Source organism: Petromyzon marinus, unplaced genomic scaffold, assembly GCF_048934315.1.
Source record: "Petromyzon marinus isolate PM22_M1 ecotype Great Lakes invasive population unplaced genomic scaffold, UKy_Petmar_22M1.pri1.0 PM_G_Scaffold_20, whole genome shotgun sequence".
In the NCBI taxonomy this organism is placed as follows: Eukaryota; Metazoa; Chordata; class Hyperoartia; order Petromyzontiformes; family Petromyzontidae; genus Petromyzon; species Petromyzon marinus.
Genome location: NW_027422762.1, coordinates 2,370,398 through 2,396,748, shown reverse-complemented (window position 1 = coordinate 2,396,748; position 26,351 = coordinate 2,370,398). Strand labels below are relative to the sequence as shown.

The window sequence follows — 26,351 nt, the reverse complement described above, 5'->3', positions numbered from 1 at the left end:
TTCACGCAGTCACTCACCTAGCCACCCACAGTCACTCATTCACTCACTCACCTAGCCACCCACACACTCAGTCACTCACCTAGCCACCCACACACTCAGTCACTCATTCACTCAGTCACTCACCTAGCCACCCACACACTCATTCACTCAGTCACTCACCTAGCCACCCACACACTCAGTCACTCAGTCACTCACCTAGCCACCCACACACTCAGTCACTCACCTACCCTATGCCCAACTTCCTTCATGTCTCCACGCTCATGTTCAATCGATTCCAGTTCGATGTCAAACATGCATCTCTCCATACTTTTATTTTCAAACACTGTTCTATTTTCTCTTGGGGTTTATATTTGCAAGCGTATTAACCTGCTAAATACACGCACTGTACAGAATGCCAACCCATGTTTTTCAATGGGATTTTCAATGAGTCGGGGTATATTTTTACCAGCCCCCCCCAAAAGGGTCTCTTTGGCATTTATTTCAGAGCTCTCCGTTATGAAATTAAATGGGCAATATTAGTGCCATGGGCTACAGCAAGAAAGGAGCATCACTCGTGGTGGGAGCAAAAACTTTGGCTATGAGCAAGTTGAGAACCCCCCGAAATTGTAAATTAATTGGAGCCGCTAAAGTTACGGCACCCGAGGACTGCCAAGTGAAATCTGGTTTGGGGCTCATGGACAAAATAGCAATGCACACGGCAGACAAACTCGGCAGGTTAAGGAGACTAATCATAATTATTTTAATTTCAACATTCTTCATTTCCACTGCGACCTTTAAAATTTTTCGGTGCAGTCAATATAGAAATCTAAATTAATCCTCCAAAAAATGACAACTAAAATGTAAACGCGTCAATTGCACTTTCGACCTATACCCACGGTTAACTTTCAACAAGAGTGATGGGACATTCACAAATAGTACACAAAGTGACAATGATGTTGACACCGACGTTCAATACGGCATGAAACATGTTGAGTTGTCTTCTATGAAGGCTGGGCAGTAGAGAAGCACAGTTTGAGGGTGTAGAGGTATGGAACATCTGAGAAAATAAAAACAGGGGAGCCACATGACGTCTTCACTGGAGCACACAAAAACTTAAAACAATGAAGCGATTCTTAGGAGGGTCTTTGTCGATGTCAACAAACTCGTTCAGGGAGCTAAGATAACGTTGAGTTGTGATAAGTGAAAGTGCTTGGCTATGTCAACTTTCAATTCCATTCTGTACATGCAAACAACAACGAAATCCAAATCGCCAATAAATAACAACCTGTTAATATATAATACAACAAACTACAACTGCTTTCGCTTCCTGCAATTTCACCCAAGGCTGCTAGGCAGCCAGTGTACACAGATGGTGCTATGGCAGTGGTTCTTAACCTGGGTTCGATCGAACCCCAGGGGTTCGGTGAGTCGATCTCAGGGGTTCGGCAGAGCCCCCGCCACGGAGGTCCGGACACACTTGAATTATTGTGTAAATTTGTGATGACACACACGGCCCGCTTGGCCATCACTGGCTGCAGATAATCATGCTACACTGCTTGGCCAATCAGCGCTGCGGGGAATTTAGTGCGTACTCAGTAGTCAACGTGTGACTGTTGTTGTCGTACGTCGTGTGATTTCTTTAATATTTTATCCATACTAACTATGTCGGGCAAAAGAAGAAAGTGGTCGGACGAATATGTATAACATGGATTCTCATGTATCACGGAACGTGATGGGAGTGAGCGTCCTATCTGCATGATTTGCAACGCCAAGTTGAGCAACTCTAGTCTTGCACCGGCAAAACTAAAGGTACACTTCTTGCAGCTGCATGGAGACGGGGAATACAAGAACACAACACTTGCTGAATTCAGGGTGAAGAGAGCCAGATTCGATGAAAGGGCCACTCTGCCTGCTCTTGGATTTGTACCTGTTAACAAACCGATCCTGACAGCATCGTACGAAGTTGCTTACCTGATCGCAAAGCAGGGCAAGCCACACACCATTGGTGAAACACTTGTGAAACCAGCTGCATTAAAGATGGCGAATCTGATACTCGGAACAGCGGCCGAAGGTAAATTATCCCAAATTCCCCTTTCAAATGACACCGTCAGTGACAGAATAGAAGATATGAGTAAAGACATCTTGGCTCAAGTAGTCGCGGATCTGATTTCAAGCCCGGCAAAATTCAGCCTTCAACTCGACGAAACCACAGACGTTTCTGATCTAAGCCAGCTTGCTGTTTTTGTACGCTATGTGAAAGACGACATGATAAAAGAAGAGTTTTTATTTTGTAAGCCTCTTACAACAACAACGAAGGCAGCCGATGTGAAGAAGCTTGTGGATGACTTCTTCAGAGACAACAATCTTTCATGGGATATGGTTTCTGCAGTTTGTACGGACGGAGCTCCAGTCATGCTGGGAAGAAAGTCTGGTTTTGGTGCGCTAGTAAAGGCCGATGCACCACACATCATTGTGACGCATTGTATTCTGCACAGGCATGCGTTGGCAACAAAAACCTTACCTCCAAAAATGGCAGAAGTATTAAAAACTGTGGTGGAATGTGTGAACTATGTGCGAAAAAGTGCTCTGAGGCACCGCATCTTCAGTGAGCTGTGTAAAGAAATGGGCTCTGAATTTGAGGTACTTCTGCTCCATTCTAATATTCGGTGGTTATCCCGGGGACAGGTGCTGAATCGTGTTTTTGCCATGCGTGTGGAATTAGCCCTGTTTTTGCAAGAGCACCACCACTGCCATGCAGATTGCTTCAAAAATCCTGAGTTCATTCTCATTTTAGCGTACATGGCTGATATATTCGCAGCTCTCAATCATCTCAATCAGCAGATGCAGGGTGGTGGAGTCAATATCATGGAAGCGGAAGAACACCTGAAGGCTTTTCAAAAAAAGCTACCGTTATGGAAACGACGAACAGAGAACAATAACTTCGCAAACTTCCCGCTTCTGGACGACTGTGCAAGTAAGATCGAAGATGTGTCTGGAATCGGAGATATTTCTGTATCCACGGAACTGAAGCAAACAATTGCCACGCACTTAGATGAGCTTGCAAAGTCTCTCGACGGATATTTCCCTACAAGAGAGTCATATCCAGCATGGGTGAGACAGCCGTTCACGTTTGCTGTTGAAACAGCAGATGTCAATGATGAATTCCTCGACTAAATCATTGAAATTCAGCAGAGCCAGGTTCAACAGCAACTCTTCAGAACAACAACGCTCTCAACGTTTTGGGTGTCGACAAATGAAGTATCCAGTTATTGCTAAGAAAGCCCTGGATTTTTTTATACCATTTGTTACAACATATCTTTGTGAGCAATCCTTTTCGAGGATGCTGGACATAAAAACGAAGAAAAGGAACAGACTTTGCTGTGAAAATGACATGAGAGTGGCACTTGCCAAGGTGAAGCCACGCATATCTGAACTGATCTCTCAAAGGCAACAGCAGAAGTCACATTGATTTCCAGGTATGTAATTTGTTGTGAGTTTATGCATTGTGTTGGTTTTATTCTTTGAACAAGGTAATGTTCATGCACGGCTCATTTTGTGTACCAGTAAAAAACATATCTGTCTTGAATTTGAAAAAAATCACATTTTATTTTTCACTAAAGAGGGGTTCGGTGAATGCGCATATGAAACTGGTGGGGTTCGGTACCTCCAACAAGGTTAAGAACCACTGTGCTATGGTAATAACAAGCGCCCCCCCCAAATCTGAACATTAGGTGCTCAACAGAGCGTACGACCAAAGATTTGCCGATAATGCAGCACCGCTTCAATGTCATCGCACCAACACAAATGGCCAACACCCCACAACTTACTTGCGTTCTTCAGGGGGTGATGGTTAATGCACGCCAGAGCCTCCATGGCATCGTTCTTGGTCTCCCACTCCATCAGGCCGGACACGCTCCTATCGGCTGGACACGTGGACGGACCGTCGCTCATGGAGTCATTTGGGTCGTGTAAAACGCAACACCCTTCGCCATTTTGATTTAAAGCTTTCGTGACTGCAGGGATTCATATTCTTGGTTCTTTCGGTAAAGTCACCACCACGTAGAAGGGAAACAATAAAATAATAAAAATATAAAATAAAATTCTCACGACGTTTCGACTGCAACACAAGCAATCATCATCAGGTGTGAAAACCACAGCAAGAAAATTTTAAAAAAAGTGGCGGTTATTTTTAACGTTAGCACCACGGAGAGCGATTTGGCAGTTGTTCAGATGGACGAGTCCATCTATGTTCTGAAAAGAGTAGGGGGGAGACGAAAATAATGGATGCGGTCTGAAAGCCACCGTAAGCGTGAACGATCAATTAAGACCCGAAATGGTTTATCAAATCCTTCCAATGATTGCTAAGCCAGAATCAATCTTCTCGGTTGAAATTGTCTGTGTTTGTATATATTTATTATTTTGTTGTTTCCCTTCTACGTGACTTTACCTAAAGAACCAAGAATATGAAACCCTTTGCCGTGTTTAAAGGGTGGTGCCAGTCGTGGGTGAATTTCTGCAGCAGGAAGGCTTCAGTCCGATGCCTTGGCTACGCTAACACGGTCCAGTCAGCTTGGGCGCGAGTGAATAGCAAGGACTGCTCTCGGGAGAGAATTTCTCACAGGGTTTCTTTAGCATGGCCTCATAGCACACGTTGCAGATCATCTGGTGTCGTGCTGTAAATCAAGCGACGATTGCATGGAGAATACAGTACACGATTTATTCTGTGCCATGACACGTAAGATAAATAATAAACATACTTTGCGGGACTTACTTTTTCCAGAAAACACTTTGAAAGAACGGGGCCTCGCAATCGACATTTCGTCGCACAGCTGCGGGGACAGAACGGGCGGCGTTTACGTTAATAGTTGGTAACAGTTAACGTGCAACGGTAAAGCATTCAGGAGATGTCAGTTTAATTGCAGGCACAAATCCCGTTGTCCATTTTTAAGATTACATTCGCCAGCTTAGGAGCAGTCTTTCAAAGTGCTCAGATTATTGTGAACACCAAGCATAGACTCCGGGGGAATGCAACCATTTGCAGAAACAATGTCCAAAGACTGAAATGTAAACCTTTCGAATACAAATGAATATGAATCGTAATGTATTAAACAGGACAAATTAACGCGAGGTGTTGTCTAGTCTGTAACAAAAAAGTCCCTTTGGAACATCGACTGCATTATTTATACATCTTATGTTTTAACCGCTGAAAGGAAACTACATTACACCATTTTACATTTCTCCCGTCACAGGAAACGTGTCATGGGCCACCACAAACTCCACAACATCAATAGGCTCATCTTAAAAACCCACGATTGTTTAACGTGCAAACTTTGGACTTGAATATTTATAAAAGCTTCACCTGGGAAAACTTTTAAAGAAACCGAACGCGCTCCCCTTCTGCGCTGCTGGCAGCAGGCTGAAGGGGCGGCGGGGGCACGGACCTGCGCGAACATCTCGGCCGTGATGTCCGTGGGCGCGTTGAAGAAGTGCAGCACCGCGGTGGGACGCTGGTTGCGGTTCTTCGCCGCCTTCTCGCTGTCGGCGTAGCGGTGGTTGCGAGAACCTGCGTAGTCCCTGTAGCTGTCGGTGCCGTCCGGCAGCTCGAACGCCTGGCCCGGCACAATCGACCGCTGCCTCGATACGCTGCCGAGACGAGGGCGGAAGGGAGGGAATAGCGCGAAGAAACTGTTTTTAGGTTTTATTTTATCACGTTCCAAATTTCACGTGCTCTTTGGTTCGATTCGGTAAAGTCACGTGGGTAAAAAATAAAATAACAAAAAATCACGTTTTGGCCACAACACAAGTGGCCTTCATCAGGTGAAGGGACTGGACTGTCCAGAGGACAGCGTTGGAGTGAAGACAGCAAGCCCAGGTCGCGTCCTTTAAGCTTGTTGTCGCGGCATCTTTTGAGGAAGGTCAGCGTCTCGATGAACTTTGACTTCTTGTCCCGTTGTCTGTTGAAAGCTCTAACAGATAGGTGAAAGCCCTCCCCGTAGAGCTTCAAATCTAGAATTCAAATTTCACGTTCGCTATTTCAATAAAGGCCCTCCCCGTAAAGCTTCAAATCTAGAATCCAAATTTCATGTTCGCCACTTCAATAAAGGCTCTGGACAGCAAGTCATCGGGGTCCTCGTGAGCTGTGTGACAAGTGTTTCGTTCACGGTATTCATCAGCTCTCTTTTTCACCGTCCTAAAATTTCGTCACTTGCACTAAATATTTAGTAAAAGTGTCTTCCCTAAAGAGAAAGCAGTATCCAATTACATTAACAGGATATGACGAGTTACATTTACCAATTGAACACGGGAACAAAAAGGCTCACCAGAGGTTGATTTTATTTCCAAAGATCTGAGACATATTGAGGTGAAAAACCGCCCTGTGCACGGCGTACTGATCTCCCATCTCGACCATGGCGGCTCCCGGCTTGCTCTTCAGGAACTTAACCTACAAAAATAACAACCCGTAAGACGGTTCAGCATCGCGCAATCTTGCACGAAAATATCTACAAGTTTCGTTGTAACGCATTGTTGAAATGTGAAGTGTTGGCCGAGGGGCCATTAGAAAACATGCACAAAGAACACTTCGCATTGGGTACATTTTTGTAAAGAAAATGACCAAATGTGTATGTTGTCAATCGGTGAACAAATTTGGTCGTGTGAATCTCCCACTTTATATAACACGATCAGCGCACGACGTGCACCACACGCATGCGTACGCATTGCACCGCGGTTGAACCTTTGGAAGAAAAAAAACGGGGACTCATTTCAAAGCAGGTGCGCGCAACACCCAGCGAAGGCACCTTCTCCACGTCGCCGAAGAGGCAGAGGATGTTAAACACGCGGTCGCAGTTGAAGCGTTCGGCATCCAAGTCGTACACAATGAGGACCTTGTTGTCGGCCTGCTGGTTCATCATGGCCTGCACGTGCTGGCCCTGGGTACCACCCTGGGGCCCAACCTGGTTGCCCATGCCTACTCCCATGCCCATTCCTCCCCCACCGCCCATGCCGTCGCCGCCAGATCCGTAGTCGACGCCCGGTGGTGGTGGCTGCTGGTGGCCTGTGACGCAAACACACAAGAGGGGGAAACGCATCGTGAACTAGCTGAAACTCTCTAAACTTCTCTGAAAAACAGATTTATGACAACCATCATCTTACACACGTGTGCCCTTTCCTATAAGGTCAGGTAACCCAGGAATCACCACTCTACTCCTTGGAGACACTGGAAAACATTGGTCCAGAAGACTCAGTTGCCTAGGGAATAGACTAAACTAGTTTTTATTTTAGGTTGAGGGCCACCAAGCTAGAGCTCTTATTCAGCATAGCTTGTTTTAAATACCCAATACATCTGATAGCTATTGGAAATATCGTCTCTTAAAACACAAAGCAACTCATACGTTGCAATTGTTAATCGCAAAAAAAGGTTTTTAGGATGCACCTTAACACTAATTCCAAATAAGAAATGTTCTCAACAGGCAGCAGGTTCTTTCAATCTGACAGCAAGCTGAAGGAAACCGAAATTATAGCATTCGCAACAAGGGGATTACCTCCACAGTCGCCACCACCGCAAGCGTGTGCTTTGGGATGGTCGCCAAGGAGAGACGTTTGCTTCGCTGGCATCATTGCATTGTCCTCTGAAAACAACAAAAAAACGATCACCAAATTCACCCACGGGAAACATAAGCGCTCATTGCTGCACAAAATAAGGACAATCCAAAAAATGCATTCTGCACCCAGAACATTCACATGACCAACACATTAAGAAATTCCGGGCACACTCCACACGGGGGCGCGCTGCGTCTGTCGATAAAAACAATTGGCGGTATTTTTAAAATGCAGATTTCACACGGCGCAACATAAATAACGAGCACCATACAAAATACAGCGCGTAAAGAAACGCTCATCGCAAGAAGAAGAAAAAACAAAATTTATTGGAGGTGTACAGATGCACGCGACAAATTGTTCCGAGGTGCGGCGTCAGCGAGTGTCCGTGGTTGCCGCCTGCGATGCCCGCTCGTTTCTTACCCAGTCTACGCTTCGACGGGAACACAAAGTTGCCCAGAGTCGGGCGGCGGCTGACGACCCATCGCGAGGAGGATGCAACAGAAAGGCCGGCACCTTCTTTCCTGCGCCAACAGCAGTCACGCTTGGCACAAATGCACCCCCCCGCGTTGTCCGTGCCACCGCACCTCTCGCTCTCCGGCGACCCTTTTTGGTTTGGGGCTTAAAATTGGGACGCTTGAAGTGGGCGATGGGGCCTTACGAACCTTTAAAATGAAAAAGATCGCCGCTTATAAACCGATGCGAAATGCGTTGTGTCTGGCATCTGCAATGTCAAAAGCCTCGTTTGCAAACAAAACTTTAGCAAGGCAGTCTAAACGTACGAGCGTGGAGGTAAATTCTCACCAACGGAGCGATTTTAAGCCCCAAACGCATCGGCACGCGTTCCGTTCGGCTTATTTCCAAGTCCCGTTCGCGGTGAATGCGGGCTTTCGTCGCTCCCGGCTTCTTCGCGGCGGTTCCGGTGCTTTGCCGGTCTGTCAGCGCCGTGTCCCCCGGTGCCTGCGGCTGGACGCGGGTTATCCGATGGCCTCTGCCAAGCGGCACGTGGCGGTTGCGGTGCAGCGGATGCAGCGTGCTGCCCCGAGTGTTCCATGACGTGGCGCTGCAGGCGTGGGGTGCGCGGGTCGGCCGTGCGTGTCACAGCGGTGGCGGCGTGTTGGTTGCTTGGTCCCTGGTGCCTCCCAAGTGCCGACGAGGATGTCGCCAATGTCGCCGTTCGTGTCGTCGCCGTTCACGTCGGTGGCTGTTGGCTGCCGGGCGCTTGATTGCTCGTGTGTTGCTTGCAAATTGCCTCCGTGTGCTTCTGTGTGCGGCAATGCTCGCAGATGCTCCTTGTAGCGTTGATGTTGGGAGTGAGGAAAATACTCTTCGAAGCGTTTACGGAAATTTGGCGATTAAATCAAACCGAACCGTGTCCCTGAAGCTCCCTTGATAAAGTGGCGAGACTTACCTCTTCAGAAACTAATATCTGTGCGTACACACAATGTACTCGGGACAAAGATACCATTTTCCTGTTCAGGCTCAATCGTACCAAATTAAAAGGGTTACTTTATAATAAGTGATATTTTCAATCGTAAATATCGGCTTTTCTGACATCCTCTAAGCTTCTCCGCTTAGTATCCAGACACCACATAATGCAGTCAAGGTTTCTCAACCCTACAAAATATAAAAACGCAACGTGCAATGTCCACCTCAAATATGCCATTGAAAGTTGGCACCTACTTCTGATCCAACAGACACACACCCTGGTAAATCTAAATATAAAAGTAAAACCTTGGATTGCGAGTAACTTGGTCTGCAAGTGTTTTGCAAGACGAGCTAAAATTGTAAATAAATATTAACTTGATAAACGAGCGAGGTCTTGCAATACGAGCAGTGTACGTGTAGACACACTTTGTACTGCCGTGAGTCACGTGATCACACAACTGATAGACGAGTGCTTTGATGTACGAGCGCTTTGGATTACAAACACGTTCCTGGAACGAATTATGCTCGCAATGCAAGGTTTTCCACTGTAGTGTAAAAATGCCCAGCCTTGATACACCCCGAACAACCGAGTACCCGCCTATGGGCCACATGCACTTGACGTTGGGAAAATCTTCAAAGCTGATCAAAATCTAAAACGCCACCAACTTAATGGAAATGTCTATCGCATGTCCAGTACCAGGGCAACAGCTTTAATGGTAACAAAAAAATTAATCCAATGGATTATTGAACACTCCAGCAGCCACATACCTCCTTGTGAATCCTGTTCTTCACAACATTCACTTATACTGCCACATTGTTGTGAAGGGTAAACTAGAAAAACAAAGTACACGGGCAGGAGTTTAAAACCAATCTGCCCAGAGTAAACTACGCAAGCTTAGCATGGGCTAAAAAAACACAAAGATTATTTAGTTATATGTTGCGCTAGCTGTTACTACCCGGCTTCGCCCGGGACTTGGATCCACCACGCCCGGCCGCCTTTGTCTCCCCAGTGGCGATGTTCACACACCGCAGCAGTTAGTCGTTTGAGGCTGAGTCGACCTAGGGGAGGCCCAGGACCGGTTAAAATAATCGTCACCGGTGGTGGAGGTGAGCAGGAATCGAACTTGGGTCGCCGGGTTCGTAGCGCAGCGTAGCGCTAACCACTACACTACGGGTCACGTGACAGATTTGACTCTCACAGCTCACTTGCCGTGCAAAAATTAAATGCATTATTGAGCCCCCCCCAAAAAAGTGTATTTGTATAATGTTTGCACGGTGTACAGTCTGGAAAGTACCCACATGGCAAATTTCCAGTTTGTTGCATGTCAGGAAGTACGCTAAACATTTTGAACAGACCACATATTCACAACTTTGCCTTTTATGTGTAGTGTTGTAAGGACGAGCAGACTTCTTTAGGAGGCACACTCTGTTTATTGTATTATTTCCTTATACAACGCTTAACACACACAGAGGGATATTCGGTCCCCTCACCCGATACCCTAGGGAGGTACAGCCTCCGGACCTGGCGGGACTCACACGTCTACCGCTAACCTCCTTGATACCTAAGGAGGTACAACCTCCGGACTTGGCGGGACTCACACGTCTACCGCTATCCTAGTCCTCCGGCTAGGACCTAGGGGAGGCTATCTGACCCACCGCTGGCCCGGTGGGTCCTGACCACTGGGTATGCCGAGCCTTAGCCCTTAGAAGGGCTGAAAGGCTGGTCCAGGGTCCTAGCTAGGCTTCAGCCCAGTCTTCTATCTTCGTGCAGGGAGAGAACTCCCCAAGGTCCGTTGGGTCACCCGTCTTATACCCCTTCGTGGCCAGGCAGAACCAATCATACATTCCCACGTGGAACCGTCTGATTGGTTCGTACCAAACCCTGGCCACGATCCGTTTCACCTCGACTGACCCCAACCGTTGTACCCAGGGGTAATGCTGCACTGCCCTGGTGGCAATGCAGGTTACGCAACAGCGCGTAGTTAACACCTCTACATATGTATATGGAGAAGATAGGTATAAACAAAAATAACCTTGACCAGCTCTACACAATTGCAGTGATTGCATGTTTGATACAAAAGAGGGGAGTGGCGTTTCAAATAACTTCCTGTGACAACGACCAAGTTCTGTCGATTGTAAACAGTACACCAATGTGCTTCAAGACAACCAAGTGTGTCTGCAGGTGTGACATTTTTCTGCAACCAAAATCTCAAGTGCAGAAGCTGCATTATCCTCTTGAGAACGCTCCAAACTTCCCATTCTACTTGGCCACGGATCTTCAAGTATAACACGGCAAAGCCGATGCCTGTTTCATCACGCCGTGCACCACACCCCTCCCCCTTGCGTTAAAACGTCACCCCCCCCCCCCCACACACCGAGGGCTCACCACCACCAGCTGTCGAGAGAGCGCGGCTCTGATATGCTCGATATTGGTCTTACCTTGCTTGAGGCCAGGGTTGGTGAAGTCCCAGGTCTCAGAGTCATTTTTAAACACATTCAGACGCGTGGCCTGTAAAGAGGACACAGCAGGGGGAAAATATAAACATTATTCATGGCCAGCATATAGGGCATAGATGCTCGGAAAAAAATATATATTACTTTAGAACCTTCTTTGGTTCTTTCGGTAAAGTCATCACGTAGAATGATAATAAAATAATAAAATAAAACAATAAAATTCTCACGACGTTTCGGCCACAACACAAGTGGCCTTCTTCAGGTGAAAGGAACAAACCTGTCATCCCGACCTTGTGTTGTGGCCGAAACGTCGCGAGAATTTTATTGTTTTATTTTATTATTTTATTCTCATTCTACGTGGTGGTGACTTTACCTGAAAGAACCAAAGAAGATGAATCCTTGCAGTCACGAAAGCTTTAAATCAAAACTTTAGAACCATTTAAAATGTACAAGCATAATAATTATTAAGCGGTCATTACCCCCGAGACAATTACGGCATGCAACTTGCGGTGAAGCCGAGGTACTTAACGTAACCCTTAACCTCCTGGGAGATGAATAAGAGCTGCCACACGTAGGAAGTCAACGGTAAGCTAAACTTTCGTACCGTACGTAGCAAAAGCGTGCTTATCTGAGTTGTGGGAAAACAGTGGCCTTCTGCCACCAGTTTTTTTTAAGATCACGTGTTGATTATCCCCTTCGTTGGAACAAGCTCCCTTCGTGTTTGCAGATAAAAATCGCTATCCCTCGGTGACCTATTTAAATTCCAAACTTGTTTAATCGCACATAAGTTTGGCATGCTCTGCCTAACTCGGTATTATTTATTCGCGGTATTCCTCATGTACTGTAAAGCGTTAGCCTTGATCGTATACCTCAAAAATGTTGAAGTGCCATAACCCCGTTATGAAAATGATGCATTCGTTATCACTGTTCTGTAATTTTATTTCCTGCTAACAATGTAACATCTCCCCTCAGGTACTCTGCAGGTCTCGCAAAGCAGCCTATGGCTGAATGTTAATCACCCGTCACCAAATAAAATGGAATTAAAAACCAACTCTACCCTTCCCACTGGATGCGAATTTTCCATTAACTAGCTCAGGGCACTGGCTCAGATGAGAACCACCCTCACGGTAATATCAATTGGGAAAAGTTTGACTTTAGACAACGGCAAGGATGCCCGTCATGCACAATGGGTTGTTGTAGGTTGTGGGGCTGTGTGGTGGGCAACAGTAAAATCCATTGGGTGCATTGTATTTCTATGCTGCCACAATATATGCTACACTCCTTTACCACGCACACAAGTCAAATAACCCCACAACAGGCATCGAGTGCGGAAGCCCTCATCTGGCAATGAATTGCCGTGTGTATTCAGCATTATTTGCTCACCAAAGTGGTCAATTCAGAATATTAAATTAATCTTTGGTCTGCGGGTGACAAAACCCAGGTTGTAGTGCACACACTTGTGAATGTACAAAGTATCGGTTGTACTTGCCCTCGCATAGTCTACTATAAGAGTACAGCAGCCCGAATAGATGTCCGCTCCATTCAGAGATGAGTTCGCTCTCTCGGCGCTCTCAACCGAAACAAACGTGGCCAAAAATTAAGGAAAACACGACCATTTCATTTTAAAAACAATACATTTAGCATCTCCAAAATAACACGTAAAATTACGTGAATGGCGGACACATCGTTACGGTTATGCATCTCGTTGAAAGGATATTCCACAAAGGCCTGCAGGCCATTCTTCCTGAAGATCACAATGCGTTGCAGAGGCCCAAATGGTTTGCAAATGTTGTAAAGCACATCCTGCAGGACCACATGGAGCACACAAACGCAGCGAGGTGATTTTGCACGCATTACCAAGTAAATTTGAAAAGCTTTTTTTCCAGTGAATTTTTAAGATCGAGCCATACAGGACATCAACGCTTTCCAAAATCAACATTAGGTCTATATATTGTTTTTTATTCAATGCCATTGGTAGACTTCAAAGCACAAACAAAAAACACGACTTCAATTGCCTCAAATGAACCAAAGGATCAATGTAGTTTCCTTAGCAAAGCCATTCACTGTAATCCAAAACGGACATAATTTCACTCGTATAAATGAAACACGCGCGTGTGTGCATGGCACACCCGACAAACTATTCACACATTAATGTCCAGCTGCTGTAAGTGTAACAATGCCCACCGTGGTGATGGGGTAGATGGGGTTGAGAATGGTGAAGAGCAGGATGTGGTTGCTGTTGCCGTTGTCCCCCGGGACGCCAGGGCGCCAAAGCTTCTGGCTGGTAGAGAAGTTAAAGTAGGCCGGCTGCCCGCACACGTAGACGGAGCCCTTGGACGAGTAGTCGACGCAGCTGCGGGAGCTCTCCGGGTCTTCAAACTCCACCAGCGCCTGCCGCGTCTTGGGTATCATCACCACGTAGCTGCACGGAGGGAGCAATTCAAACGAGTGCCGTTATTCAAAGATGTGGCCGACTTTAAAACGCGTGCCTGTTGTTGTTAATTTTAATCATGAGGTTGGTCTGCTTCAAGTCACCTCATTTGATCTCAAGAAATGTTTCAATGCATGCAACGGAGTGGAGACTGGTTGGATGCAGGTTAGATGCCACGTCCCATTTCAGTTTGGCAGTGTAGTACGTTGGAATTGAATGTACTGTAAGAATATAATTATATTTAAAATACATCTTGAGGGTAATGTAGTCTTCTTCTGTCGATGTATCACCTGACAAACGAAGCCTCTTCAAACGTACATAAACAAGGTACGTGTGTGCACCATTTCAATACGAGATATAAATTTTTAACACGGTTACTAATCACAGTTGAACGTGTGCCGCTTTTGTCAGACGGCACAACAAAAGCAGCAGCGGCACTTTAATTCGGAGGGAATTCGTGACTTGGGGAAATTGAAGAACAAACGGTTTTTGTTTCCATTTAAAGCTTTCGTGACTGCAAGGATTCATCTTCTTTGGTTCTTTCGGTATAGTCGCGTAGAATGAGAATAAAATAATAAATTAATAAATAAAAAACACAATAAAATTCTCACGACGTTTCGGCCACAACACAAGTCGCCTTCATCAGGTGAAGGGACGAGACTGTCCCATTTCAGTTTGGCAGTCTCGTCCCTTCACCTGATGAAGGCCACTTGTGTTGTGGCCCGAAACGTCGTGAGAATTTGATCGTGTTATTTGAATTTTTATTAATTTATTATTTTATTCTCATTCTACGCGGTGGTGACTTTACCGAAAGAACCCCAAAGAAGATGAAGTGGTTTTTGGTTGGTCACTTCAGGCTGGCAAGGCCCCGAGTGAGCCACGCACGGCGTCGCCGATCACGCCGTGACGTGGGCAACGCCGCGCCCTCTCGTCCGCCGCATAATGCGGCCACGACTTTTTATTTACGGAAGTGGTTCTTGAGCTTTAACCTGCAGCCTTGCCACCCCCCCTTTGGTTCTCAATATTTTTTTTAAAACGTACAATGTTTATTAATTTAGAGGTTTGATGGAACAAAGTAGCGGTGCGTACGTGCCCGTGCTCAATGTGTTTCGATGGATTTACCTTGTTAAAAAATAATCTGGCACGTCTTGGACCCCCAGAAAGGGCATCTCCCACCCCGTGCTTAAGAACCATCGAGTATTTTCGTGTTATGCAATTTCTTGAGTTATTGAACCGAAAACCGGTAATACTCGAATTTCCAAGGTCTACGTTCACTCCACGTCCGCAAACACCACCACCACAACAATAATAACAATAATAATAACACCAATAACAATAACTATAATAACAACAATAATCTTTGTTTTTTTCGGTAAAGTCACGTATAAATAAGAAATAATAAAATTACATAATAGCGTACGACGTTTCGGTTGCAACACAAGCAGCCATCATCAGGTACAGAAGAGCTAAATTTAAGAGAGAGGGGAAACACATAACCCCAGATGTATATACAGACACCCAAGTAGGGGGGAACTAACACCGACACAATAGGGGACACAGAGAGAGAAGCATACCAAACAGACAAGAGTTTAGCAGAATTTGGAAACCAAATAAAGCAACACAGACGGTCGGTCAAAACACAATTAACGCAAAGCCTGGTTGATTACGTTATTTCAAAGATTGCTAAATTGCAAGTTAAGTATGAAATTTAAGATACAGACGGCACACACACACATAGACATTCAAGTAGAGCGGACCAGCACAGGTACAAGCACACAGTGAAGTCGCCTTAAATAGGCAGAGAAGGCAAGGCTGAGAGGCAATGGGACATATTAGCATGAGAAGGCAAGGCTGAGAGACAATGGGACATTTTAGCATGAGGTATGCATAGAGCAAAGTGGAGCACGGTAGCAAACATTCGGAAGCACCAAGACCGACACACAGGCAGAGACAGCACAGAGAAACAAATCCAAGCACAGACACAAAGGCAGATACACAAGCAGAGACAACACACAGACAACACAAGACAACACAAAGACAGACACAAAGATACAGACCTTATACCTCCCCGTAGAGGCGGTTTAAACTTGGTTCAAAGCTTTCGTGACTGCAGGAATTAATCTTTGGTGTTTTCGGTAAACAATAATAATAATAATAATACAGCTTCCTTCCCCATGCGGGCAACGGTCACCACCAACTGGTCACCTGACTAGGCCAAAGTACCGCACGGCCTCCACGAGGTCCGACTCGAGGGCTGTGTCCGAGAGTCCCCGCACGTGAACCACAGCCGACGGTGGGGGCTTGTGTGGGTCCTCAAACGTGTCCTGTGCACGTCGGCAAGGAAGCAAACTCAACACGACTATTGTGCAAAGCTGTTGTTTCCTCCTATACCGAGAAGACAGTTTTCAGTTTCATTTATTTGGTATAGCCCTGTGAGCCATTTGGCTCTTGAATCGGGTGCAACCGCAACAAACAAAAACATGAACAGGAAAAACATCTTAAAGTGACTTTGTGTGACTGTGCAAACAAAAAATCCAGGAAAAAACAGCAAAATAATCCTTGAAATAGCACCGTACACCAACGCTGTGTGGAAAAATCCCAGTGGGATGCAAGTCAAACAACAACAACAACCACAAGACAACTAAGATTAAAGCCATCAGTCTAACTCCGTACTACAACAAAACAATCATGGCCAAACCATAAAACTTTTTCAAAATCACCAAAATAAAGCCACGGCTAACATCGCCGGCAAGTGATATCGGAGCAGATGCAGACACTTGCATTAAAGGGCTTTTTAAATCTGCATCCGTTTGGCAAAAAAATGGCCATAGCTCAGTGCCATCATTTCAGTAATCGCTAAGAACGTTCGCGAGTTTAACTTTAAATCTAAACGGCCCTCGAGTTACAAACTCTGGAACTCGCATCCCCCACCGCCAGGTGCGCTTTTGTAGACGCTGTAAAGTTTTATTCCGCAAAGTTTTTAATCACATTGGGGAGGGTCGAAGAGCTACCCCACGACGCTATCGCGTGGGACATTTAACATATCGGTATTTTAACTTAATTAGTATTTTAACTTTTGATTTAAAGCTTTCGTGACTGCAGGGATTAATATTCTTGGTTCTTCCGGTAAAGTCACCACGTAGAAGGGAAACAATAAAATAATAAAAATATAAAACAATACAATTCTCACGACGTTTTGACTGCAACACAAGAAGCAATCATCATCAGGTGTGAAAACCACAGCAAGAAAATTTGAATAAAAGTGGCATTTTTTTTTAACGTCAGCACCACGGAGAGCGATTTGAGAGTTTGTTCAGATGGACGAGTCCATCTATGTTCTGAAAAGAGGAGGGGGGAGACGAAAATAATGGATGCGGTCTGAAAGCCACCGTAAGCGTGAACAATTAAGACCCGAAATGGTTTATCAAATCCTTCCAATGATTGTTAAGCCAGAATCCATCTTCTCGGTTGAAATTGTCTCTGTGCTTGTATATGTGGATAGCCTCATGAACGAATTTCTCCTGGTAGGCAATGTTTTTATTCGTGGTCCGCCAGGAAGTGTCTGTGTTGTTGGCCTGACTGGATGTGCTTCACATAATGTTGTTTCAGGTTTGTTGAATTCTCGTCTCTCATCTTTTGCTGTATTTACAGCAAAAGATGAAGATCGCTTGCGTTGTGATCGAAACGTCGTGATTGTTTTTTGTTTCAATATAATTTTATTGTATTTCTACATACGTGACTTTACCGAAAAAAACAATGAGTAATGTTTTTATTGTTTCATATTTTTTTATTATTTTAGTTCAGTGCAAAGAGAATACACACCCTTAGAAGAGAAAACGCCGTCTAAAAAAATTACACTGGAAATAGCCCAAAGTGTTAACGAACACGAAATCCACGTTTACCAAAACGCGTTTTACTGAACGTAAGCAGAGCCTAGCGATGCTGTGGTCCGCGTGGTCCATCCCCAACACCAACAACGAGAAGCTCTTCGCAACGGCACTGGAATCTGCGAGTTACAAAGCTAAACAATCACGTTAAATAATATAAACACGGCTGGTGGTGGTGGTGGCACGTCGCCTGAGTGAAGCCTCTGGCCCAGGCCTCACAACGAGGCTCTGGGCGAGGAGGAGTAAAAGAAACATCTTCTCGTTATAAAAACACCTCGTCAAGTCGCTCGTCACTGACGCTCACCATCGCGCCCGCCTGGACGCGGTCGTTGCCTTCGCCATTGACTCCCAGGCGCTTGGCCGCGTGCCGGGCGGCGGAGGCGGCGGTGGTCAACATCGTCGTGATGGCGTGGAGCGCCGGAGGGAATCGATTCGCGTTCCTGTCGCTAAAAATCGACGCCTGCGCGGATCGCCGAGCGTTAGCGGCAGCAGCGGGCGGCGGCGGCGGGGCGATTCCAACGCGTGACATCGATTCTCGGATCGATGTGTCCTCTGGCGATGTTCGCGCGGCTTGGTGTGACCCCACAGCCACTCGTCACGTGACGCCTCTCTCGGCCGACTGGGCCGGCGACGGAGATCTGAAGCAGTCGTGGGCCTCCCCCTAGGTCGGACTCGGACTACAATTAAATTTGATTATATTTTTATAATATTAAATAAATAATAATAAAAATGATAAATAAAAACTCAAATTTGATTTTTGTAAAATCATTATAAATAAAAATAAATTAAAAATAATCAAATTTGATTACTTTTAAATAAGAATAAATAAATAAAAACCAAATTAGATTATTTTTAAAATAAGCATAAATAAATAAAAATGTATAAACTAAAATAATGAAATGCAATTATTATTAAATAATAAATATACATTATATGTTAAAATAATCAAATTGGATTATTTTTAAATAATGAATGCAGAAATATTTAATTATTAATTTAGCCTTTCTTTATAACCAAATTTTAATATTTTAAAGTAATAATAAATAAAACTTACAAATAATCACATTTGATTATTTTAAATAATAAATAAATAACATTCCGTTTAAAATTTAACTAAGCAAATTTGATTATATTTAAATAAGAATAAATAAATAAAAATAATCAAATTTGATTATTATATGAATTAAAAAAGAGGGATGACATTGTCATCCTCTCAGCCGACAAGGTCAATGCCACTGTCATCATGGATAAAATAGAATATAACAACAAAATTAAAGAATTACTCAATGATGGTAGCTATACAAAAATAAAGAGATCCCACCAACAGCCTCGTCATACAAACCAAAATCATTTCTGATTCAACCACATTAATTGATCAAACCAAACAGTTATCTTTGAAACCTTCTGCTGCCAGGCCACCAAGATTATACGGCTTACCAAAAATACATGAAGTAGATACACCCCTTTGTCCCATCGTCTCTACTACAGTGAGGGAAAAAAGTATTTGATCCCCTGCTGATTTTGTACGTTTGCCCACTGACTCAACACCGCACCATAGACTCAACACTGCCCATAGACTCAACACTGCACCATAGACTCAACACTGCACCATAGACTCAACACTGCACCATAGACTCAACACTGCACCATAGACTAAACACTGCTACCCATAGACTCAACACTGCACCATAGACTCAACACTGCACCATAGACTCAACACTGTACCATAGACTCAGCACTGCACCATAGACTCAACACTGTACCATAGACTCAACACCGCACCATAGACTCAACACTGCCCACTGACTCAACACTGCACCATAGACTCAACACCGCACCATAGACTTAACACTGCCCACTGACTCAACACTGCACCATAGACTCAGCACTGCACCATAGACTCAGCACTGCACCATAGACTCAACACTGCACCATAGACTCAACACTGCCCATAGACTCAACACTGCCCATCGACTCAACACTGCACCATAGACTCAACACTGCACCATAGACTCAACACTGCACCATAGACTCAACACTGCACCATAGACTCAACACTGCACCATAGACTCAACACTGCACCATAGACTCAACACTGCACCATAGACTCAACACTGCACCATAGACTCAACACTGTACCATAGACTCAGCACTGCACCATAGACTCAACACTGCACCATAGACTCAGCACTGCACCATAGACTCAACACTGCACCATAGACTCAACACTGCACCATAGACTCAACACTGCACCATAGACTCAACACTGCACCATAGACTCAACACTGCACCATAGACTCAACACTGCACCATAGACTCAACACTGCACCATAGACTCAACACTGCCCATAGGGGGATCCCTGCCTAGGGGGTGTGAGGGGTCAAGGGGATCCCTGCCTAAGGGGTGTGAGGGGTTTTACCGGCACGAGGTTTTCGCCGAGGCTTCGCGGTCCGCCTCCCTGAGCCGCTGTAACTTTAGTGACACCACGTGGTGGCTGTAACTTTATTGACACCACACGGTTCCTGTAACTTTATTGACACCACGTGGTGGCTGTAACTTTGACACCACACGGTTTCCTGTAACTTTATTGACACCACGTGGTGGCTGTAACTTTATTGACACCACGTGTGTCACTGTGTGTATCGCTGTGTGTGTCACTGTGTCACTGTGTGTGTCGCTGTGTCACTGTGTGTGTACACTGTGTGTGTACACTGTGTGTGTGTACACTGTGTGTGTACATTGTGTGTGTACACTGTTTGTGTCTGCATTGAACCGAACCCCCGGCAAGGCCATCTACTTAATGACGAGAGAAAATTCACACGAAATGTCCTTTTCAATGAAGGCTTCCAGATGTAAATTGATACAAGCTTTTAATGAAGAAATAAAATCATCTAATTCAAAACACAACACAATTCAAAGATGCTTCATTTTAAAACTTCAAAACGGAGCATGGGGTACTTGCGTGAATGCGTCCTTCGTGTGCAAATGTTGTGACTTTCCTGGCCTGAAGGCCGTCAATGTGTTGGACCCTTATTGGTGCACAGCGTCTCAACAACAGCAGTGGGGTTTGCTTCAACCGATAGGTACGAACATCCAGACGTCAATCAGCAAGGAGCATTTATAGTCCTAGCTAGACAAAATCTACGTCAACACGTAAGACAAAACTACAATTCGTGTTGTAGAGAATGTACCTCCTCCTATACGTGTAACTTTTAAGTGGTATGCCTTGTAACTGATGAATGATCCGAGCGTGCTCCCTATTTCAAAGACAATGAGTTGCTCCAGAGGCAGACGCTTTGTGAAACACAAAAGTACCCTTTGACCTGTATCACAAGAACAATGAGTCTCACCTGAGTTCTCTGTACAGGTTACTTCCAAACACACACACACACACACTTTGTCCTAACATCACTTATTCAATGTTTGACCCTCAGACAAAATGTTACATGCACGCGCACAATCAGACAAGTATTCATTCTAAATCATTGACGGGCATATTAACAACATTGAATTACTGCAGCGAAATTGACTGCATCACGTTACATCGTATTAACAAGAAGTTATTTTACAAATACGCACCGTCTGCTTAACAGTGTATGTACAACAAACTATTGCTTTGTCATTCAAAACGAGTAGGCCGTTGCATGCTGGCGTCTGGGTCAAAATGTAGCAAATTCTAAACATTACGCTACAAATACTAGATGAGGGCGTTTCGATGGCAACACAAGCAATCGTCATCAGGTGGGACAAGCACAGCAGCAATAAGAACAAACTGCTGGAGTAGGCGCCTACTACTTCAGCAGTTTCTCTTGCTGTGGTTGTCCCACCTGAAGACGATTGCTTGTGTTGTGATCTAAACGCCGTGATCTGTTATGTTTCTACCCACGTGGTGACTTTACCAAAAGAACTCAAGAGTGTGGATTCCTGCAGTCACGAAAGCTTCGAATCAAGATTACCTACAAACTACACAACTGAGATGACGCATCAATCATCGCCCCCTACTGACAGGCTCTTGTCCACATGCAGGCTGGTGCAGGGCCACCACCTTGTGCCACACAGGGGCAGCTGCTACTTGGGGATGCTCTTCGAGTGTTTCAGACGAGGTACGACACAAATCTTCGTGTTGCTGAGGCGGTTAAGCAAGCACCATGTAAATACAAATATTATAACATAGTGAATGCTTGGGAGCTTATTGTCTCTCGCTCCTGGTTAAAGATCTACCCAACCCACAGGTCCACAAAGATTGGCCGCCCTTACTCTGCAGGTTGCACCTAGGAACTGAGTGTTCAACTTCACATTCTTGTCATTAAAGGCCTGTGACAAAGGTGCATCTATTGGAGCGACATCGTCTCTGGCTTACACATCTACCGGGTCTCCACTTGACTTTGGATTGTCTCGGAGGAAGTCCACCCACACCTCCACTTCCACAAACTGCTGGGAGTTGTCTCGCTCTGCCTCACAGTCAGAATTCTCCTCCTGCTTTACGTTGCCTCCATCGATGTGAAGGTCCCATTTTGGTGTTGAATCTTCATCTTCACATTTCACCTTCACTTCTTCACTCTTCACCATCACCTCTTCCCTCTTCACCATCACTTCTTCCCTCTTCACCTTCACTTCTTCCCTCTTCACCATCACCTCTTCATATTTCACCTCGATACCTTTAAAAGTGTCCAAGCTGGGATTTTCTTCCGGGTCTTGTTTCAAGAGGGATGGGCTTATTGTGGCACTTTGACTTTCACAAGCTTATTTCAGACTCCACTCCTTGTGGATCTTCTGATGCTTCTGTGTTTTCCGGTGTTCTATAAGATGTGGTTGCTGTGCAAACGCCTTCCCGCACGGAGTGCACCTGAAGGGTTTCTCTCCCGTGTGTGTTCTCTGGTGTATTACAAGAGTAGATGAAAGTGTAAACGCCTTCCCACACAGAGTACACTTGAAGGGTTTCTCTCCCGTGTGTGTTCTCTGATGTGTTACAAGATTACATGACTGTGTAAACGCCATCCTGCACATCGTGCACCTGAAGGGTTTCTCTCCCGTGTGTGTTCTCTGGTGTTTTACAAGATCAGAGGACTGTGCAAATGCCTTCACGCACAGACTGCACTTGAAGGGTTTCTCTCCCGTGTGTGTTCTCTGGTGTGTTTTAAGAACAAATGAACCTGAAAATGTCTTCCCACAAACACTGCACTTGAAGGGTTTCTCTCCCGTGTGTGTTCTCTGGTGTATTACAAGATTATATGACTGTGTAAACGCCACCCCGCACATCGTGCACCTGAAGGGTTTCTCTCCCGTGTGTGTTCTCTGGTGTTTTTTAAGAGTCAATGAATCTGAAAATGCCTTGTCACACACAGTGCACTTGAAGGGTTTCTCTCCTGTGCGAGTTCTCTGGTGCTGTGTCAAATTTCCAGTCCGATCCGTGCTGTATGCACGCTGGTCGCAATGTTGACTTGTCGTACCGAGCTGCTGTGCTGAGTGCATTTGCTCCATCAGACCAGCGTCAGCTGCAGACAGAAAATAAGAATATCCACACCATCTACACGTCAGTATCAAGCCATGGAGGAATTAATATATACAGTCACACGTGACTTAGACGTCTATATTCATTCATGTATTCATGACTAGCTGTACTGCCCGGCTTCGCCCGGGACTTTGATCCACCACGTCCGGCCGCCTTTGTCTCCCCAGTGGCGATGTTCACACCACAACAGCAGTTACTCGTTTTAGGCTGAGTCGAACTAGGGGAGGCCCAGAAGCGGTTTAAATAATCGTCGCCGGTGGTGGCCGTGAGCGGGAATCGAACTCGGGTCGCCGGGTTCGTAGCGTAGCGTAGCGCTAACCACTACACTACAATGTGTTACGCTTCCACATACACACAGACACAAAAACACACAGACACACACACAGACACACACACAGACACACACACACACAGACACAAAAACACAAACACACAGACACACACACAGACACACACACAGACACACACACAGACACAAACACACACACACAGACACACACACAGACACAAACACACAGACACACATAGACACACACACAGAGAACGCTAACCGCTACACTACAATGCGTTACACTTCCACACACACACAACGCTAACCGCTACACTACAATGTGTGACGCTTCCATATGCGAGGGTCACGTGACAGATTTAACGTCACAGCTCACTTGCCGTGCAAAAAATCTATACATTATTGAGCTCCCCCCCCCCCCAATAAAAACCAAAAGTGTATTTGTATAATGTTTGCACGGTGTATAGTCTGGAAAGTACCCACATGGCAAATTTCCAGTTTGTTGCATGTCGGGAAGTACACTAAACATTTTGAACAGACACACACAATCACAACTTTGCCTTTTATATATATTTGGAGATGCAGTGAAAAACTTTCCCAAAATTCATCACGCGGTTTCAGTTTTTTGATTTTCAGTTTGATTTATTTTGGTTATAGTCCCGTGAGCCATTCGGCTCTTGAATCGGGTGCAACCACAACAAGCAACAAAACAAAAACACGACCAAGAAAATCATCTTACAGTGACTTTGTGTGACTGTGCAAACAGCACTGTCATGGCACGCAATGAGAGGGCAAATGTCATAAATATTCCTGTAAGCCCTCGCATCTTCAACATTAATGTTGCCATAGAAACGTTGTGGGCTTTTTTGCTTCATTTAAAAAAATATAGTATCTGTTATTTTAATTGTATTTTCTATCTACGTGACTTTACCGAAAGAACCAAGAATATTAATTCCTACAGTCACCAAAGTTTTAAGTCAAAACATTCACACACGTTGACAAAGCCTCACCTTGTGTTGTTGTGGGCAGGTCGCTTCTGATAACAAGAGCGGTATAGCAGCTCAAGCGGGCTTGGCCTGCTAACAAAAGAAAATAAAAACTGCGTGAATATTTGCAATAAAACAAAGTTACAAAGTGGCGAGCCGGGTGAATTCAAATTAAACTTAAGCGAGATAATAAAAGTGAATGCAATCAGGCGAGGGCAGGAGGCCAGGCCCCGCGTTGTAAAGTTCCAACCTGGACATCGATTCCCATGCTCGCTGCTACTCAACTGACATCCCTACGAGAGAGAGCGAGGCTCTACCTTGGTAAACAACAACAACAACAACCACCACGACCACCACCACAACAACCACAACCGCAATGAGAATTTCTCACCTCGGATTTCAGTGCACGTCACGAGGTAACAGGAAGCGATAGCTTCGTGACGGCACGCGCAGCAGGTGACATGACGTCACTTCCGGGGAACTAGACATAGTTCATAGTTAGTTCATAGTTCATTTATTTGGTATAGCCCTGTGAGCCATTCGGCTCTTGAATCGGGTGCAACCGCAACAAACAAAAAACATGAACAAGAAAACATCTTAAAGTGACTTTGTGTGACTGTGCAAACAGAAAATACAGGAAAAAAATATCAAAATATTCCTGAAATAGCACCGAACACCAACACTGTGTGCAAAAATCCCAGTGGGATGCAAGTCAAATAACAACAACAACAACCACAAGACAACTAAGATTAAAGCCATCAGTCTAACTCCGTACTACAATAAACAAAAACATGGCCAAAACAAAAAAAACTTTTCGAAATCACCAAAATAAAAGCCATAAATCCAATGTAACAGTGATCATAGGGACTGTGATCGAATTTTTAACAATAAACTACATAAATAAATTATAGCACCAAAATCTAGAGCCATAATTTAGGCCACTGAATAGCAGTGGCAGCTAGAGTTGTACAACTCCTCTAGAGCAGTTTTGAGAGAAGATCTCATAGGTAGTGATTCAAGTTGCAGTTTATTGGCAATAGCATTCCAGACCCTGGGGGCATCAATAGCAAAGGCCCTTCCTCCAGTTTTTGTACGGCAATAGAGAATGTGAAGCTGGTAAATGAGCGAAGACCTGAGGTCAAATTTGTTATTTGAAACAGAGAGGAGATCCAGTAGGTAGTCTGCGGAATTTTTTGTAAGTACATCGTGAATAAATAAGATCTGGTGCACGAGCCGTCGAACATTAAGAGATGTTAAGTTTGACCCAATGTAGAGATCACAGTGGTGAGTCCTATATAGGTAGTTCAATGCAAATCTTAAGGCCGAGTGATAGATGGAATCAAGCTTCTTCAGTACAGTACTTGGGGCTGATTTATACACGATGTCACAGTAGTCAAGTAGAGGCAGTATGGTAGCTTTTATCATTTCCAAACGGAACATTGGGGGGAAGCAGTGCTTGTGTCGATACAGAAAACCAATTTTTATTTTTGTCTTTTTACCAATATAATCAATGTGATCTTCAAAACTAAGTTTTGAATCCAGGATGACCCCAAGATACTTATAGATCTTGACTTGCTCTATTTGATAATTATTCAAGGAATGTAATTGGGGAAAAATAACTTCCTGCTTTAGTCCCGGAGAGAAGCATAGCACCTTGGTTTTGGAGGTATTCAGGACTAGTTTAAGAGAAACTAGCTGATGTTGTAGTTTGTTGAAATCACCCTGGAGCTTAGCAATCACGTCATCCGGAGAGCGGCCAGCAGTAATCAGTATCGTGTCATCTGCAAA

General features: G+C 44.9%; 1 protein-coding gene across 1 annotated transcript; it reads right to left on the bottom strand.

Moving 5' to 3' along the window:
* Positions 1-292: 292 nt before the first annotated feature.
* Positions 293-20,267, bottom strand: LOC142912441 (heterogeneous nuclear ribonucleoprotein L-like). Its single transcript, XM_076060640.1, has 14 exons — positions 20,196-20,267; positions 18,050-18,452; positions 16,094-16,212; positions 13,642-13,879; positions 13,175-13,260; positions 12,947-13,043; positions 11,443-11,512; positions 7,521-7,607; positions 6,777-7,033; positions 6,300-6,421; positions 5,421-5,622; positions 4,751-4,808; positions 3,807-3,902; positions 293-1,036 (listed from the first exon to the last, which is right to left on the bottom strand). The coding sequence occupies exons 2-14, from the start codon at positions 18,302-18,304 to the stop codon at positions 981-983; spliced, it is 1,743 nt and encodes a 580-aa protein (XP_075916755.1). The 5' UTR covers positions 18,305-18,452; positions 20,196-20,267; the 3' UTR covers positions 293-980.
* Positions 20,268-26,351: the final 6,084 nt, after the last annotated feature.